General features: G+C 38.0%; 1 protein-coding gene across 4 annotated transcripts in view; it reads left to right on the top strand.

Annotated features, from left to right (window-relative positions):
• samd4a (sterile alpha motif domain containing 4A) overlaps positions 1 to 19,340 on the top strand; it is a 181,965-nt gene extending 162,625 nt beyond the window's left edge. For all 4 annotated transcript variants that reach the window (XM_059957729.1, XM_059957735.1, XM_059957721.1 and 1 more), the window contains 4 exons: positions 5,669 to 5,870; positions 6,944 to 7,070; positions 14,362 to 14,445; positions 16,475 to 19,340. In XM_059957729.1, the coding sequence (XP_059813712.1) occupies positions 5,669 to 5,870; positions 6,944 to 7,070; positions 14,362 to 14,445; positions 16,475 to 16,503 (442 nt within the window). In that variant the 3' untranslated portion in view covers positions 16,504 to 19,340. The remainder of the gene's footprint in view (positions 1 to 5,668; positions 5,871 to 6,943; positions 7,071 to 14,361; positions 14,446 to 16,474) is intronic.
• Positions 19,341 to 20,062: the final 722 nt, after the last annotated feature.

Raw genomic sequence — 20,062 nt, 5'->3', positions numbered from 1 at the left:
TCCCAGAGTTATGGCAGACTTCCATTTTTGTGAACTGTTCATAACACAAACTGTTTGTAAGTCATTAATGCAGCTATAAGCTACACTCCCAAATGGAGAAGATGCCTGCAGCCACACAGGGCATTCCACATTCATAGAAACATAGAAAACCTAGAGCATATCCCCGGTTTTCCAGATGCTTACTTGCAAATATGGGTTACTCATAAGTTGGGCAGTTGTAAACTGGGATGTACTTGCATATAAAAAATAATTGGTGAATCAGTCAAGAATTTAAAATCAATTATTGTCATGGCATTGCAATATCTTAATTAGGGTACATTTCACTTTTCCCATTGTAACATAATCTATTGTACATAAGTTTATTACTAATTTAAAAGTAACTCAGGACAACAGATTTTTAAAGCTGTAACTTTATTGAACAATATCCTGGTTTTAACATTTGTCATACACTACAAGTAGGACATTAACCAAACATTATTATTGTGAAATATAATTGTAAATTATAGTAATATGCAGTGTAATTATTAGTTGACCTTTTTCAAAACAACATTTAGATTCCTACTCATATGTACTGAACTAATATGAATGAATGAATGAAAATAATTTCCTTCAAGATAAATAAAGATTTATCTTATCTCATCTTAAACTTAGCCTGAATTCTTTTCAGATCACTGTGCTACTTGCTGTTTTTGTAATGGATTACTAAAACGTTGTTTGATAAACTTAAGATCATTGATATTTAGATTGAAGTATGTGCAAAATATAAATTCAATTAGTCTTTAAGCAGGCTGACATTTTGGGAAATGTGCACATCTAGGAGTGGAACACAGTTTAAATACGGTACCACTGTATTGATTGATTTTCATAACTACAGCATTTCTGTGGGGCTATGTTGAGGTTAAGTCAAATGTACCGTATATTCCGGGGTATAAGCTGACCCCCCCCAATTTCAAGGTTAAAAAGGTGACATTTTCATGTTACCTTTGTATAAGCCGACCCCTTTTGTAGAGGTTTTTGATTTAACCAGAAACAATCACAAGATCTCACAAGCCATTACTCAGCTTTGCCGGATTTGGACCCTGGAAATTTTGTGAACTAGTACCTGCTAAGAAAACAGGCCTACACATTGTAGAGTGTTATGGGTGAATTCTTAATAAATAAATCAGGGAGAGGAATTTTGGGTTAGATTTCCAATGGAAAAGAATCCTCTGAAATGTAACCCCCCCCCCCGAAACCACTTAGCATCCATCGTAATCTCATTAAAACATAACACGGGGTGGCAGGATCTGTACGTGTACTCAGTATTGAGTTTGTGACCACCATGTGCAAAAGATGAAAATAAATGCAATATGATGCTGGCTTCAAGCTGAAGGTTGTTGATTTTGCTAAAGGAACGAGTAATTCTGCAGCTGCTAAGAAGTTTAGTGTAAATGAGAAACAAGTGAGAGAGTGGAGAAAGGCAGAGAACACGCTGAGGGAAATGCCAAAGACGAAATGTGCAAACTGCGGGAAAATATACCAGTGGCCAGAACTGGAAGAAAAAGTTTTCGAGTGGGTGAATCACCAGCGATCATCTGGATGCATTGTTACCAGAGAAATTATTCGAGTTCAAGCTTTGAAGTGGGATGAAAAACACAGTGAGGTCAGTGAAAATTTCAAAGCTGCACAAAGTTGGTGCACCCGATTTATGAATAGACATGATCTTGTGTTGAGACAGAAAACAAAGATTGCTCAGAAAATTCCCGCGGGGTGTTATTTACATTCAAGAACGCTGCTGGGTGGATGAAGCGGGTTGCTTGAAGTGGGTTAAAGAGGTGTGGCGTCAACTTCCCAAAGGTGTCAGGAAAGAAAAGTTGTTACTTGTCTGGGATATGTTCAAAGCGCACTTGTCAGGTGAGACAAAAGCAGCATTGAAAGCTGAAAATATGGACATTGCAATCAACCCCGGTGGTTTGATGTCCGTGCTTCTGCCACAAGATGTGAGTTTAAACAAACCAAAGTATTCGTTCATCAACAGTGGAATCAGTTTGACTCAAAAACAGCCTATAAATACGACCTGTCTTCTGTGTATTCATTTTTCCAAAGTTGGCACCCTCTGTATAAGCCAACCCCCTAATTTTAAGACCAAAATTTAAGGCTAAATTTTCAGCTTATACACTGGAATTTACGGTAGTCAAATATCTACAGTAAATTGTTCTTTCTGAAAATGTAACATGACTTAAAATTCAATCTTTCTCAAATGTTCTGGATGTGTACTCTATATTTTCTCGTATTTTTGCCCTATTGGTTTGGTATTAATAAACAAAAGGTAAATACTATTTGTATTTATTATTAGAGAGCAATATGTAAAAATTTATCATAGGTGTGTGTCCACTTCAAAGAATCCCTCTCCCCTTTTTATAATAGTCCATCAATTTCTGGAAGGAAATCCGTGCACCAAATACATTGAATAATGCATTTGGTGCACAGATAAGGTAAGGACGTGTTTGGCACAGCTTTGTGGGCTGAAGGGCATGTATTGTGCTAAAGGTTTTCTATGTTTCTATGAATGTGGAGCGCCCTGTTGTAAATCCATATTCTAACTTTGCAGCCACAGATCAGCTGAAGGGATCACCATATTTACACCATACGCTGCATCCGCAAAGCTAACAGCATTGTGAAGGACCCCACACACCCCTTATACAAACTCTCCTCCCTCCTGCCATCTGGCAAAAGGCACCGAAGCAATCCGGCTCTCATGACCAGACCGTATAACAATTTCTTCCTCCGAGCAATTAGACTCCTCAATTCCCAGAGTCTAGTCTGAGACCAACTTACTTATATAGATACAAACACACGCACACACACACTCCCCTCGCAACTTTTGCTCATTTCTTTCTCAGTTCCTGCTAAAACATTATTTACATTTACGTCATTTATTATTATATTGTAATTTGCCCTTTACTATGCCTATTGTCTTGTTTATTAATTATTGTACTGTTTTGTGCACTTTATGTAGTCCCATGTAGGTCTGAAGTCTAATGTAGTTTTGTGTTGTTTCATGTAGCACCATGGTCCTGGAGGAACGTTGTTTCGTTTTTACTGTGTACTGTACCAGCAGTTATGGTTGAAATGACAATAAAAGGGACTTGACTTGAAATCATGGTAATGTTGAGCCCAAATTAGTGACTAGCAATGCAACCCCTTCCTTTAATATCTTCCCCTCTATCATGTCTAAATTATCAGGGCTCTGGAACATTGAGCTGCCATTCCTACTTCTCCCACAGCCAAGTCTGACTAAGGTTACAACATCGCAATTCCACATACTTGCCCATGCTCTTAAGTTCATCTGTATTACCTACAATGCTTCTTGAATTGAAATATATGCAACTCAGAATATTTGTCCCACAATGCTCAGCCTAGGATTAAACTATTCTTTTCTTTATATGCAGTCTTGCCAAACTTCCATTCATAGTAGGATTGTTTCCCAGCTCAAAGTTCAAATGTATTATGTATGTACATCATATACAACCTTGAAATTAATCTTTATGCAGGCACTTATAAAATAATTTAGAATTCACTGAAAACATACAAGAAGACTGCCACATAACCAGTTTGCAAAAGAGGATAAATTACACAAATAGCTTTTAAAAAAACAAAAACACATGGAACATGAACTCTGCAGAATCCCCAGAAGTATGTGTACAGCTGAGGTGAGTGAAGCCTGTCCAGGAGCCCAGTGGCAACAGTTAAACAACTGCTTCTGAATTTAGTGATGTGGGACCCAAGATTCCTGTACCTCCTGCCTGACAGTAGTAGCAAGAAGACAAGGATTCTGGTTAAACACAGGCAGTTGTCTCTGAACACCTCTTTGTTTTCCGCTCTCGTCCTGGATGATTTTAATCTTGCTCAACGCTTAATCAATGTGGAGTGATGAAGCTGACCATAGGTTCGTGTTCGGCTATCAGTCCTCAATGCAGCACCCACCCTGAGGATGGCTGCTCTGGCTATACCTACATTCTTGAGACTCTAGTTCACTGAATCCCCCAGGAGATTGCAAAAACGCCAGATGGTTTAGTCGGTTTAAAAGTACATCCTTAAAAGAAAAATTACTTACAAGCTGCAGACTGCAGTGATCACAATTCGAGTAAGTATTTCCACTAAAGTAGTGGTCACCAACCTGTCGATCGCGATCGACTGGTCAATCTTTGAGACTTTCCCAGTAGATCCCGAAAAAAAGGAAAAATAAATATACAAATATTGTTGAGAGATTTTTTCCAGGTTTCGGGGCTTTAGTTCCATTCTTTCTGCCCAGTGCACATGCGTGTAGCTCCCCCGCACTACACAGTGTACTTCAGTGGTCATCGACCCCCGGGCCGCAAGGAAACGATATGAGTCAGCTGCACCTTTCCTCATTCCCTATCAGCCCACTGTTGAACTTGAACCCACGTGAAGTCATCAGTCACCTAAACGCAGTGATACCCTCGCGTCAGTGTTTGCCTCGTGCGGCCAGCGAGAACCGCCAATGTTACTGGCCCAGAGCGCAGCTGGCGAGAACCACTGATGCTACTGGCCCGGAGTGCAGCCGACGGGAAGTGCCAATGCTACTGGCCCGGAGCACGGACAGATGGGCCAGAAGCCACTAAACTCTGAACCTGTTTAGCACATCGAATGTTCGTGGGGAGCCTGGTGCTAATTCGGGCTCAGGGTTTGGTAAGTAGCAGAGCAGCTACCTCCCCGCGATCTGCTGAAACAAACTTTTGTCGGCCGATAGATCCTACGGGGGGGGGGGGGCCTGGTATGGGTTCTTTCGGCCCTTACTTCATTCTGTCTCCCCACCCATGACCAGCTGCACCTGGCCAAAGCGGCGGGCAGGCGGGAGGCTGGAGTCCGGGCCTGGGGACTGTCTAATGAGGCAATAAAGCCCTCAGACCTGCTTCGATACCTTGCGTCTAAGCACCCTGCACTTAAAGAGAAACCCATTGAGTTTTGTGAGCGGAAAAAATGTGAGTAAGCGGGACAGAAGCTAAGTGCCGAGAGCTGCGAAAAATAATTTGCAGAATAGACTGGACATAAGGAACCTGTTTCGAGTATTGCTGTATTCCAGTCATGTTTAACAACCCTCCATCGGCTGGTCCGCAAGAATATTGTCAATATTAAACTGGTCCGCAGTGCAAAAAAGGGTGGGTACCCCTGGTGTTTATACATTATTTCTATTTCCGGGTTGCGGGGTTTTACTTCCAGTCTTTTCTGCCCCGGTGCGCATGTGTGTAACTGATCAATCTGAGGTTGATCTTGCCTTTCACTAAGGCTGAGGTAGGGGATCTTGGGCTTAAAAAGGTTGGTGACCTCTACACTAAAGTATGTGGTAGTTTTGTGAGCTGTCTGAAAAACGTTGCCATTGGTCATTGGCACCATTACCTTTCCTTTCCTACATAGATGCTGTAGTTGGTAAATGCAGTTAATGAGATTCAGACATCTGCAAAATTATTAAATGAAACACAATATTTTGTGAAAATGGCTATAGTCACCAATTGTTAGTTGTACAGTTTTAAACATCAAATAGAGATAAATTGCATACAGAAATGTATATCTCATGCATAAAAGTATCCCTATCAGTTGTTTGTGGAATAGTTGATTGGGCTTCAATATAATTTTGTTTCATCAAAATCTTTTTCTCCTTCCACAGCTGGGGCTTCAGTCAGTCCAACTCCCTACCAGCAGCTGGATCTGTGGGTGGAGGAATGGGTAGACGAACTCAACGTCAATTCCAGATGCCCCCTCGAAATCTACCCACTGCTCGTCTGGGTCTTGTGGGTCCAAGTGGACTCATGGGTACTCCACAGCGCAGTGCAACAAGCAATCCAGCCATATTAAAACAAGGAAGGCAGGTTTGTTGAAGTCTTCGTTTTTACCAAGAAGGTACTGCGCACACAATAATGTTAAATTTATCAGTTTAAATAGATTTGCAAATTATAGAGTCATAAAATAACACAGCACAGAAACAGGCCATTTGGCTCATCGAGTCCATGCCAAACTATTAATTTGCCCTACCTCCTCTGATCAGCACCTGGACCATAGCCTTCCCTACTCCTCCCAATCGTGTACCTATCCAAATTTCTCTTAAATGTTGAAATCGAACTCGCATCCACCATCTCTCACTGGCAGCTCGTACCACCCTCTTACCAACGTGAGTGAATAAGTTCCCCCCATGTTCCTCTTAAACATTTCACCTTTCACCTTTAACCCATGACCTCTAGTTCCAGTCTCACCCAACCTCAGTGGAAAAAGCTTGCTTGCATTTAGCATATATATATCTCCCAAAATTCTATATACCTTTATCAAATCTCCCCTCATTCTTCTATGCTCTAGGAAATAAAGTCCTAGCCTCTTCAACCTTTCCCTACAACTCAGGTCCCTAGGTCTCGGCATCATCCTTGTAAATTTTCTTTGCACTCTTCCAATCTTACTGATATCTTTCCTGAAGGCAGGTAACCAGAACTAGACACAATACTCCAAATTGGGGCTCACCAATGTCTTGTACATCTTCAACAAAACATCTCAACTCCTGTACTCAGTAATTTTATTTATGAAGGCCAATGTGCCAAAAACTCTCTTCTAGATTAAATCATTTTCTCTATTTTCTGATATCAGTAATTTGGCTGATTTTTGTTTTAAAGACCCAATGAGGCTTGGTGCTGAGAAATGCTTGATGAAAATATACAGATAACAGAATCTTCTGATAATGGGAAATCTCCAGAATGTTGTATACAGTGCAGCGTACAAAGGATTCATTCAGAAAGTCTGGATGTAATGAATAGAGCTTATAAGAATGGTAATTTCTTTGGCAGTTTTTACTGCCAGCATAGTAAGAACTTAGTGATATGTAATTAATTTGATTTTCATATATTAGAAATGGCATGTTTAAAATTATTTTGGTACATATATGGTTATGCTTTCACAGAACCTTTGGTTTGCTAACCCTGGAGGAAGTAATAGTATGCCAAGCCGAACCCATAGTTCTGTCCAACGTACACGCTCACTGCCTGTTCACACATCACCACAAACCATGTTGACGTTTCAGCAGCAAGGTGAGTCGAAGAGAAACATAAGTCAATGTCTTTATTTAGGTGGGTAAAATTTAGCATCAGCTCTTAAATACTCTTGGAAAATATTATTCCTCAATTGTGACTGTGCATTCCTTTGAAATTGTGAAGATAATTCTACCCTGCAAGGCCAGCATCTGCAGTGACTGGTTGGTTGAAGGCCAGAATATGCAGACGCGAATCAACTATGGCTGTACAAAGAAAAATGTATGATGTTATTCAGATTGCTAAATTGATTAAGCAGCAGGCATCGCTAGTGGAATCTATATCTATAAATAACAGGGTGACTGCATCATATCTTTAGTTAGCATTGTAGCATTGGCTCGATGTACGGCTGAAATGTTATTGTGTCCATCTAAAACAAAGTACCCTTTTAAAATACTGTCGTATACCACATGCATCTCAGAAGGTATGCTAGTGTTAGATGTTAAATAGGTTTATTATTCGTATCTGAATAGTATGCTATGTAATAGATGCTATTTCCTCTGAGCGGTAAATGCTTATAGATTGTCACTTTCTAAAATTTGTGTGTAGAGTAAGTAGAAAATTATAGAAAGAGCTGCTTAAATACGTTTCCATCAAAATATACAATAATTGCAAATAAGATTTTGATATATTTTACAGTAGTGTGCAGCTTCATAAGAGAAATGATTTTTACTAAGGCAAAACATTTCCAATTTATGTTGCTATTAGAATTTCATTACTTACACTGGAAGAAGAAAGTTTTGTCTGACAGCTAGCTGAGATGTGTGGACCTGAGGGTTTTTGATACGTAGTTTCACTTGTTGGAAAATTGGTAATTAGAGGGTATGAATTAAAAAAAATACAGTGCCTATATAAAGTATTCACCCTCCCCCCCTTTAGAAGTTTTCATGTTTTCTAGTTTTACAACATTGAATCACAGTGGATTTTTTTGACAGTGATCAACAGAAGAAGACATTCAGGTCAAAGTGAAAACAGATCTCTACAAAGTGATCTAAATTAATTACAAATATAAAACACAAAATAATTGATTGCATGAGTATTCACCCCCCCCCCCCCCCCCCACCTAATATGACACAGTAAATCACCACTGGTGTAGCCAGTTGGTTTTAGAAGACACATAATTAGTTAAATAGAGATGGAGACCTTTTTACAGTCAAGGTGTTTCAGTTGATTGTAGTATCAATATACCTGTATCTGGAAGGTCCCAACTGCTGGTGAATCAGTATCCTGGCAAAAACTACACCATGAAGACAAAAGAACACTCCAAGCAACTCCACAAAAAAGCTATTGAAAAGCATAAGTCAGGAGGTGGATACAAGAACATTTCCAAGTCACTGAATATCCCTTGAAGTACAGTTAAGTCAATCATCAAGAAACGGGAAGAATATGGTACAGCTGTAAATCTGCCTAGAGCAGGCTGTCCTCAAAAACTGAGTGACCGTGCAAGAAGGGGACTAGTGAGGGAGGCCACCATGAGAGACATGATAACTCTGGAGGAGTTACAAGCTTCAGTGGCTGAGATGGGAGAGACTGCGTATATAGCAACCTTGGCCTGGGTGCTTCACCAGTCACAGGTTTATAGGAGAGTGGCAAAGAGAAAACCACTGTTGGAGAAAAAACTTACATGAAATCTCAGCAAGAATTTGCCAGAAGCTGTGTGGGAGACTCTGAAGTCAGATGGAAGAAGGTTTTGGCTATCAGACTAAATGTTATTTGGCGTAAGCCAAACACCACACAACATGAAAAACACACTATCCTACTACCATGGGGATGCTTCACTGCAGCAGGCCATGAAAGGCTTGTAAAGGTAGAGGGTAAAATGAATGCAGCAAAACACAGTGAAATCCTGGAGGAAACTCTGATGCAGTCTGCAAGAGAACTGTAACTTTGGAGGAGATTTATTTCCAGCAAGACAATAACCCCAAGCATAAAGACAAAGCTATGCAGGAATGGCTTAAAAAGAACAAAGTTAATGTCCTGGAGTGGCCAAGTCAGAATTCAGACCTCAATCCAATTGAGAATTTGTGGCTGGACTTGAAAAGGGCTCTTCACTCATGATCCCCATGCAATCTGACAGAGCTTAAGCAGTTTTATGAAGAAAAATGTGGATAAATAGCAGTGTTCAGAAGTGCAAAGCTGATAGAGACCTATCCACACAGCCTCAAGGCTGTAATTGCTGCCAAATGTGTATCTACTAGATACTGACCTGATGTGGGTGAACACTTGTGCAATTAATTATTTTGTGTTTTATATAATTTAGATCACTTTGTAGAGATCTGTTTTCACTTTGACATGAAAGAGTCTTTTTATGTTGATTAGTGGCAAAAAAAAGCCAAATTAAATCCACTGTGATTCAATGTTGTAAAACAATGAACATAAAAACTTCTGGGGGGGGGGGGGGATGAATAATTTTTATTGGCACTGTATACAGTCGGCTCTCCTTATCCGTGAGGGACCCCTCACAGATACCAAAATTCGCGGATGCTCAGGTCCCTTATTCAACCTGTCTCAAATCGGTGGATCTTAGGACCCAGTGGAACCCAAGACCTTATTTAACCTGTCTCAGTGCGGCAGACATTAGGACCAAGCGGCAGAGATATGTATCTGCAGTGTTTCTGTTCATGAAAATAATCACGATAATGATTGAAAATAAAGTGAAAATAATAAAGTGATCAGAAAGAGGTGAAACGCCATCAGTCATTGGAAAAACGTTAGGCTACATCGGTCAACGATCGGTACAATTTTAAAGGATAAAGTGAGAAAGGTTGTGCCCCGATTGAAAGCTACAATTATTACTAAACAACGCAGTGGTTTAATTATGGGGTTTTGGGTTTTTGATCCTCCACATCAACCCGGCACAGTGGAGAGTGCACTCCATAATGATCTGTCACTAGATCAAACTCGGGATCTTTCCGAGCCTGCTGCTGAAACATACGTTCTTAAGTGTTTTATATTCATAGAAAGGTAAAATATATACTTTATATGATTGCAAACGTTTGACTAACTGACACTAAATAATACCGGATGTACCTGTTCCAACTTAATTAGTAAGAGAACTTCCGATTTTTTTCGATCCTGATCCACGATAACCCACGCACGTCCTCCCGTATACTTTAAATCATCTCTAGATTACTTATAATACCTAATACAATGTAAATACTGTGTAAAATAGTTGTTATACTGCATTGTTTAGGGAATAATGACAAGAAAAAAGTCTGTACATGCTCAAACAACAAGTGCTGGAAGAGCACTTCCGGGTTTTCGCAATTCGCGGTTGGTTGAATTCGTGGATAAGGAGGGCCGACTGTATTTAAAGTTTCATGAGAAAACACTTTTATGTAATATTGCACTGACATCTGTAATAACACAAAATCCCACTTCATGATGTCCTTTTTAGTTCATATCCAAACTCCTCAAGTCATCTTACTTTCAAAAGGTTCATTTATTATCAAAGTATACAACTCCAAAATTCTTCAGTTCTCCACGTAGCCTTGAAACCTAGAAAGAAAAGAAAGGCAGCATGATCATCAACCCCCAAATCCCACTCCCTGCAAAAAAAAACAAAAACAAATCAGGCCCATCAACCCATAAATCCCCCTCCCCACACATGAAAAAATGAGGAGATCAGGCAAATAAAACACAGAATATAAAAACTATAAGACTGAAAAAATGTTTAAGTCCAAAGTCCAATCCAAAATGCAGAACAAACCTGGACAGCACTTTCCACAGCGAAAGACTCTCCCCTCTCTGGTACAGAGCAACCGATCAAAAGGCAAGCAGTCAGCACTCGCCCTCTGCACTTGCTTTTATGCTTCAGTCTTCTCATCACTTTAATCAGTGAACAACTGGAGCTTTAATCGGTGAAATGAAGGTTGTGGCCTGTCTTGCAGCCTGCCTGCTACGAGGTTTGCATACGCTGCCTCTACTTCCCAAAATCCTCTTGGAGACTGCAGAACGCTGGAACCTCCAAAAGATCTCCAAACTTCTGTGTTTGCCTTGATGTTTCAATTGACCTTGTTGCTTTAATTGGCTAAATGGGGATCAAACATCAGCTCACATGTATCTTGCAGTGATGAGATTTGTTCACGCTGTCTGCTGCTCCAACAATCTCCAAACACCAAAACACAAGCTTCAACAATTCCAGAATCACATTCAAGACAAGAAACAAATGTAAAAGACATAAAATAAGTGATAAAGATGGTTTCATGATCTATGCAGAAGATGTCAACCCAAAGAATGTTGTTTGCAGGCACCATCTTGATGCTTGTCAAGTGAGACTTGAGATTGCAGTCTTCTGCTTCAAAGACCAAAGGACTTCAATTTGCTTTTTGAATGGTTCAAAGTAAAATTTATTATTAAAGTACATATATGTCACCATATATAACCTTGAGATTCATTTTCTTGTGGGCATACTCAATAACTCCATAATTGAAACCGTAATAGACTCCGTGAAAGACTGTACCAACTTGGGGTTTCAACCAGAGTACACAAGACTACATATTGTGCAGATACAAAAAGGATGATATAATGATAATAAATAAATAATAAATATCGAGAACAGCAGATGAAGAGTCCTTAAAATGAGTACATAGGTTGTAGGAGTATTTCAGTAATGGGACGAGTGAAATTATCTCCTTTCGTTCAAGAGCCTGATAGTTGAGGAATAATAACTGTTCCTGAATCTGTTCCTGAGGCTCCTGTACCACCACCTTGATGGCAACAGTGAAAAGAGAGCATACCTGGGTGGTGGAGGTCCTTGATGATGGATGTTGCTTTCCTGCAATAACAACCTGTGTAAATGTACTCAGTTGTGGAGAGGGCTTTACCCGTGATGCAGTGGGCCACATCAACTACTTTTTGTAGGATTTTCCATTCAAGGGCATTGGTGTTTCCATACTAGGCTGAGCTACAGCTGGTCAATATTCTTTCCATCACACATCCATAGAAATTTTTCAGTTTTAGATGTCATGCCAAATCTTTGTAAACTCCTGAGGAAGTAGAGGCACTGTTGTGCTTTCTTCATAATTGCGCTTGCTTGCTAGGCTCAGGACAGGTCCTCTGAAATAACACTATAGAATTTAAAGTTGCTGACCCTCTCCAGCTCTAATCCCCTGGTGAGAACTGGCTCGTGGGGCTCTGGTTTCCTCTTCCTGAAATCAGTAATCATCTCCTTGGTCTTGCTGACATTGAGTAAGAGGTGGTTGTTGTTGTGACACCACTCAGCCACATTTTCAGACTGTCTCCTTTATGCTGATTTCTCACCACCTTTGATTCAGCCAGCAACAGTAGTGTAATCAGCAAACTTGAATATGGCACTAGAGCTATTCTTAGCCACACAGTCATAAGTGTAAAATCAGTAAAGCAAGGGTTAATCTCATGGTTTATCCAGGGCTTCTGGTTGGAGAAGTCTCTGAATGATTTTGTAGGGATGCATTTGTCTACAACTGTTTTATAAAGTCTGTAACAACCATGGTGTATTTGTTCAGATTCAAAGACAAATGCTCGAACACAGCCCAGTCCAACAACTCTTGTTGATTTCTGGAGCTTTGCTCTTCAGCCACTGCCTTTATACAGGCGGGGGAAGGACAGCCAAGTGATTAGATTTCCTGAAATGCGGTCCATGCATCCCTTATTTTAGCATAACAGTGGTCTAGTTTGTTGGGCTGTCTGGTGCTACAGGTTATATGGTGATTATAATTGGACAGGGAGTTCTTTTAACAAGCTTGATTGAAATCTCTGACTATGATAGCAACTTAAGGTTAAGAAAGGTTATTTTGCAGGATAGGATCTTGTCAGTTACAGGAAGGCACTGCTATGGTGTGCAATTAAGTTCAGAGGTCAAAGAAGTCCAAATATCTCAGGTTTCTAGGGTGAAATAAAGTTTGTAATGGACAAGCCTATGGAGCAATTTTGAATACTAAAAAGGTATTTAAAATGAACACGTTCCTTAACCAGTTGCCAATGTCGTTCTGCAAGCAAGAAGACAAGTAAAATGGATGGGTGCAAATTAAGATGCAGACATAAGAATTTTTATGAGCATGTGTATGAAGAATTTGTGGATTTAGTAAAGCATTCGGCAAACTCCATTAACTAGGCTGGTTCAGCGAATTAAATTACACAGGATCCATGATGGGTTGGTATCTTGGATACAAAACTAACATAGTCAATGAAAACAGAGTAATGATTGAGGTTGTTTCTCTGAGTGGTAGCTTGTGATCAGTAGTAATCCATAAGCACTGGGACCTGTGTACATATATAAATAATCTTGATGAAAATGTTGCTGTGTATTTGTGTTCACTGTTGACATGAAAAATTAATGGAGTTGTGATAGTAAAGAAAGTTGTTGTAGGATCCAGGAGGATATAGATCAATTAGGAATAATGCAGGAAAAATGGTGGATGGAGTTTAATCTGGACAAATTAGAGGGGTTGCATTTTAGGAAAATATACAGATAAATGAATTCTTAGAGCATTGATGTACAGAGAGATCTTGGGGTGCATGTTCATAGCTCCATGAAAGTGGTATTGCAAGAGGTGATAGAGCAATAAAGAAAGGTGTATCATTGGTTGAGACATTGTGTATAAATGTTAAACGACCATGTTGCAACATGGTTAGGTCATGAGAGTATTGTGTATAATATAGGTCCCCGCACAGCAGGAAGGATGTGAAAGCTTTGGGTGGGATGTAGAAGTGGTTCACTGTAGTGTTGCATGGATTAGAGTGTGTTAAGTATAAGAAGAGTTTGGAGTTTGAATATAGTGACCTGATAGAAATATATAAAATTATGAAAGATGTAGACAGGGTAGGTAGATGGTCTTTTTCATAGGATGGAGGGCCTAGGCTTAGGGTGAGGAGGGAAAGTTTACAGATTTCCAAGGCAAGTTTTTTTTTACACAGACGTCATTATGTGCCAGGAGTTTGCTGCCATGGGAGGTGGATGAAGCAAATATGCTAACAATATTTAAGTGGTATTTAGGCTGAACGGTAATGGGCAGAAAACAGGAAGATACAGACTTTATGTAGGCGGATGGGTTTCATTCATTTTATCATTGTCATCACAAACAAAGAAGGCAAAGTGGTGGTTGATGTTTCTCTCACTGCAGGTCTGTGACCGTGGTACTTCATAAGGATCAATACAAAATTGATTTCCTAAAAAATCCTTTTGAAAATGACCTGTGTCATTTCTAACAGTTTAACCATTGTGAAATTATAATTACTATTTATTATTGAAATGGTAGTTCTATTCTGCAATTATCTTTGAATGCTGATAGAAAGGCAATTTTCCTTTTAGAGTTCCAAGTGCCAGTGACAGAACCTGATATAAACAACAGACTGGAATCATTATGTCTCAGTATGACTGAACATGCCTTGGGTGGTAAGTGTAAAGGTTGCAGATAAAATGTAATATATGTATCCATAAAACCTCTATGCAGTAGTTATAAAATTAGAATGCTTTAGAGTAATGTGAAAAGGCAATATGCTTATAATTGGTTTGACTTGGTAAACCAAATTTATTGTAAGTAAGACCTTGAGTGAAAACATCATTTTATAGTTCTTAGCTTTTCTGTTTCACAAGTGTAAAGGAGTGGTAAATGTCTCCAAAATTTGTTATTTGCTATTTACTGCAGTAAGCTACTTTTTTATATAAACAGTGAAAGTTTCAACTGTCTGTTTAATCAAATCTCCTTTGTCAAATATTGAAGCAACTATAGGATTGAACCACGAATATCCCATGTTTATCGAGATTATATCAACTGGCCAATGTATAAGATTGTTTTATCTGAATATGATGAAAACTCAACAATTATTTATGAATTTACAATAAACTAGACAATTGATTTTGTTTTATCAATGAAGTGAAATGTTTGAGTACAAAAAAGAATTTAAGTTGCAAATAACTTGAGTTTTATGCTGTTGCATGGCAAATTGAAAAATAATACTTTATGTTACAAACTACTCCTTTATGAAGTGGTAGAATGAATATTTGTGTCTCAAGATGGTTTTTAAAAGTACACCACACTGATGTTTCTCCTACGAAATAGTAGAATCAGATAATTGAATTATTATATAATTTTTATTAATTTTCTTGGCCTGTTTACAGTCCAAATTCTGCTTACATGCCATTTACACCCTCCCCCCGCATGCACATATTTTAGGGGTCAAGGAATTGGGATTTAGTGCGGTTTCCCTTCATCGAATGAAACAGTGGCTTGGTGAATAGTAAACTGAGTTTGCATGTCCCACATATCAGGAAGTTTAACATTATTAAACCTCTGTGATCTTTGTATATCAATGGGATTATGTGAATTGGAAAATTGAGCAATTATCTTTTCCACTTTGAAAGTATAGAAATCATTTTATTGTAGGTTTTTAGCCTAATTATCCTCAACTGAATGGAGAAATGAAGAAGGAAATGTTTTTCAAAGGTATTGTGAACCCGTCAGGCAGAAAACTAAAGAGTTTCCATGTGCCCGAAAGTTATTTTCTCTTTCTATAGCATTGTTTCCCCTTCAAGCACCTCCATCATGCTTGCAGATTGAGTACAATGTTTGGCCACCTTGTATGCTTTTTCACCTCAGCTTCAAAGGATTTAATTCTCTAAAAACAAAATCCTTATTTTGGATTATCTATGTACTTTGACCACATGGGGGAGAACTTTATTTGGTTTGAGGAGAGATAAAGTAACTTTTCTGCATGAAACTGCACAAAGAAATCGACTTCAGGGGAGTGATTTATTTGATAAGGGTTAAATGCTCATAAAGATAATCTCGGTCCCTTGCTTACGAAGACTGCCTTAGATACAGTGATCCTGTATAATGTGATTTATGTTTTCCACTATGGACTATTCTGGTGAATTACTCCTGGTATGTCATACTTTAAATGCAATATTTCTTTAATTTGGATTCCCACGTCTTATTGGATTCCATGATTGTCTTACTTGCAAACTTGCCATTCTTATTCTCTAGCTTATAGAGAGGTTAACACGAATTATTATTAGATGTCTTTGTGTCAGCAGTAAGAATGATAGTTCTGCCACATATTTAAAGTAGATCACCACAGATTCCAAATCAATATCATAAGTTGAAACCAAAAAGCTGATGATACATGCTAAGGACATCTTAATTAGTTCCTCTTTAAAGAAATGTAATAAAAGGATATTTAAAATAAATTTATCTGTTTGAAGTTTTACATTGTCATTTAAAATGTGGTTTTGAAGTGATATCTTTTAGCGCAAGCCTACATAATAGTATTTTTTTGTAATCTCTGTTTTCAAGCTGTGAAGTTTTAGTGTCTATTGTGTAGATTAAATAAAATTCTACTTTATATAATGTAATATGTAGATAGCAATGTGTGAGAATGCTTCAATAAAACTTCAGAATACTGACTTTGATTTTAATTTTCAGATGGCGTTGATAGAACTTCTACTATCTAGCAAGGATAAACTACACCAGTTGATGCTGGCTCTGAATCTTATAAATAATCGTGGGTTCAGACCACATTCACAAGTTCCAGTCACGTGCCCTGGTCAGGGTCAACTGATACCTTGTGTCATGTTTCTGCAAGCTGTAATGAACATTTTATTTTTACGCAAGTGTTTGGATTGCCACTGTGTCATCAAATCCCGAAGCATTGTCAAGCCAAATAAAAGTACTTCAGTCCAAGAAAAGGATTTTGCAGTGAAACAACCTCAGAAGAAGTCTGCAGATCAGTTAGTGAAGTGGCAGATAAATGGGTGGTCTTTTTTAGTGAGAACAGGTGAATTTCAATAGTGGATTACATTTCTGTTCTTAAAAACATTTCTTTAAAAAATTCTGCAAACTTGTACTAAAAATGTGCAACCAGTAGAAGTCTGACATGAGATGTCTTTCACCTTAAATGCATCTGATTTGGTTGTTGAGCTCTTTTCAGAATTGAAGTACTATTGTCATGAAGAGGACTCTGAGATGAATAATTTAAGTGCAACTAAAGTTAACTTGTTGTTTACATAATTATAAAGGGTACATAAACATTTTCAGGTATGCTAATGTTATTTGTATTGTCATTGTTAAAGCATTTCTCCCCTCTGCAGTAGCTGCAGGTTTGTTCTTTTGATTAGCAGCAAAGCCATGCTTCCATGGGATAGTTGCTTTTTCTAAAAGAAAGTATAAGTGCTTGTGACCTAAGTGGGTACATTTGTTGATGATGATGAGAGAGGGGGTTCTGGAATGTTGTTGAATGCTGGAGAGTTATGTGATACCATAGGAGTTAAACTCAATCAGTCTTGTAGCCAGTTTAACTGTTGGCAAATATGCTGTTTGCTCTTGTTTTGCTTCAGATTCCCCCTCCCCTGCCCCTTGCAAAAAGGCCCAGTGTTTACAGTTAAAATTAAGTTGGTACTGTATGCAAGTTACCAGGTCCTAAATATTTTCTGCATCCCTTCCCCAATCACTTACCCAAAGTGTTGAAAAACTAGAGAGTAAGCGTCCAAGAGTGTGAAAGAGGGAGTTTGTACAATATACATAACATAAAAGGAAGGATGAGGACTGAGAAAAATTAGACAGATTCTGGATGAGGTGGAATATTTGTGGATATTTTGTCAGAAAGGGAGTTGGAAATGCAGTATTAAAGAAACTGGTGAAAGCAAAGTGTTTAATCATTTTCACAAAAAGTGCATTTATATACAATGAATGCAAGTTTGAACATTTAATGTGACTCTGTTCTCGCTAACACAAAAACCTGTTTGATGAGAGTCCTTAGAAGTATTTACAAATCAGAATTGATATTTATTCCTCCACTGATTTATAGATACAGAGGTTATCTATTAATTAGATGTATTATTTTAGATATGTATTAACTTGCTATGGCTGGTAACCATGAGTATGTCTCAAAATATTAACATCCATTTAGTTAATTTTAATATTATTGCTTATTTCTACTGATGAGTATAGTTTAAATATTTGCATAGATAAAAAATGTTTTGCTAGGAAGTGCTGTCTGGTGAATTAATTTTAACATGTGGCTTTGTCTTGAGAACACTGATGCCATTCTGTTTTTTTTCTGTTGAGTCCTGTATTGACTGCAGGTGTAGAGCTTGGTTAATACTATCCTATGTAAATTGAATTATTTATGAAATGATGATTGCATGCATATAAGGCTGTGAAGTCAAATATTTAGGAAAAAAGCGGCAGTGCCTTTCCTTTTGTATCTTCCACATACCCCAAACATTAACTGTTTTATACAGAACAAAATAGCACCATTAATTGAAAACAAAGGTGACAAGACATATTCTTGATATTTATAGTCTTTGTTTTTGTTTGGTTAAGTGTTGTGCACACTAAATATCCCTGCAAGTCCAGCACAAAGCCTGGTATAGTAACTCTTCTGAATATGTTTGAAGTGCTTAATTTTTTTGTGGACGTTGGGAAAATTCAGTTGTGAAACCATATAAAATAGCTTACTACTGTGAGCTGTTCCAGAAATGAAAGTTTTCTAGAATTTCTGCCAGGTTACTGTAATGCCTTTAAGCGATTATGGCTGGAAAACAAGACCTCTTAGTAATGATATTTTAAAGTTCAAAGCAGAGTCTTGCATGGATGTGTGTGCACTATATATAAGAGAAAACTAGATTACATTTTTAAAAAGAATTGTTTTGTACAAGCCATTAACATTTGCTATGATGGCTTTTATTTTTTGTATTTCTTTATCTTTGATTCAGAAAATAGTGAATGTTTATTCCTCTGAGAGGAATAGGAAGCAATGCTAGTAGTAATTACCTGGATACTTCCGCCTTTTTTTTATATTATTCCCTAAGTATTTATGGACAGTTTTGTTTAACAGTGTAGAAGCTTTTTCTTTTTTTAAAATACTCAATCCCATATTACTTCCTTTGTTGCATGTCAGCCAGAGACAGCCCCACATGGTAGGTGCATGCATGCTAATGTTCTCGTTTTCCTCTGTAAAGAAGGTAGTGTACAAGAAAAGTGTTTCTTGCATAGTTACTGCTGCACATAAATGCATATTTTTACAGCTTGTCACCTTATGGAAAAAGCACGTTTGTTACATGTTAAAGCTTTATGACAAACACTCATGTTTTACTTGCTGTTCTTGCAAGTGTATAGTTTTAAAATGTTCTTGTTTAAAGTTACCAATGAATTACTCTTGTGACTTAAAACAGCAAATGCTACGATGTATTTATTTACTCCCAGTTCTGTCACTTAACTAAAATGTTGGCTATTTCACATCAGCATTATATTGAAAGTGAAGGGAGATAATACAAGTTTTTGTAACATTGTGGTGTATGTGTTTGTTTTTTTCAAACAAATAAAAATTACACACCCAGTTTGAATACTCATGCAATCCCGAAGAAAGCTTCTGTATAAAAAGCTGCAGATGAGTGGTCAGGCCATACTGTTAAAGAGAAAAACGGCTAGTGAGCCAGTAGTCTGTAATTTCCTCTTACTTTGAAGATGTTGTCATATTTTATGTTATCCTCTGATTAAGAAGGTGGCAAGAACTTATGCCAAACCTCTTGGGCTGCTACAGTGGGTACAGTATATAGAATAATTTATGCTGATTTCTCCATTAAATGGTTCACTCTTGCTCTTTTTTAAATTGCTTTCACTTTCATTTGGGAAATTTCTCATTTTCACCAAGCTTATCTGTTGAACCAGTTAAATGAGATAGCTAATTTGCCCTAATTGTAAGTGACATGATGCAACCAGTTAATATACTCTCCACCGTGCATCTATAGAAGTTTGGTGATATGCTGAATCTTCACAAACTTCTAAGGTAGAGGTGTTGCTCTGCTTTCTTTGTAAAGGCACTAGTTGTTGAATCCAGGAGAGATCCTCTGAATTGAATTGACTTTATTTTTTGCATCCTTCAGATTCATGAGGAGTAAAAATCTTTACATTAGTCTGCATCTAAATGTGCAATGTATTTGCAAATGATAACACCAAAGAATTAAGTTGCTGACCCACTCCATCTCTTATCTCTTGATGAGAACAGGCTCA

This window comes from Hypanus sabinus, chromosome 2 (genome assembly GCF_030144855.1).
Source record: "Hypanus sabinus isolate sHypSab1 chromosome 2, sHypSab1.hap1, whole genome shotgun sequence".
In the NCBI taxonomy this organism is placed as follows: Eukaryota; Metazoa; Chordata; class Chondrichthyes; order Myliobatiformes; family Dasyatidae; genus Hypanus; species Hypanus sabinus.
Note: the sequence above shows the minus strand (reverse complement) of the source record. Positions and strands in the feature narration are given on the sequence as shown.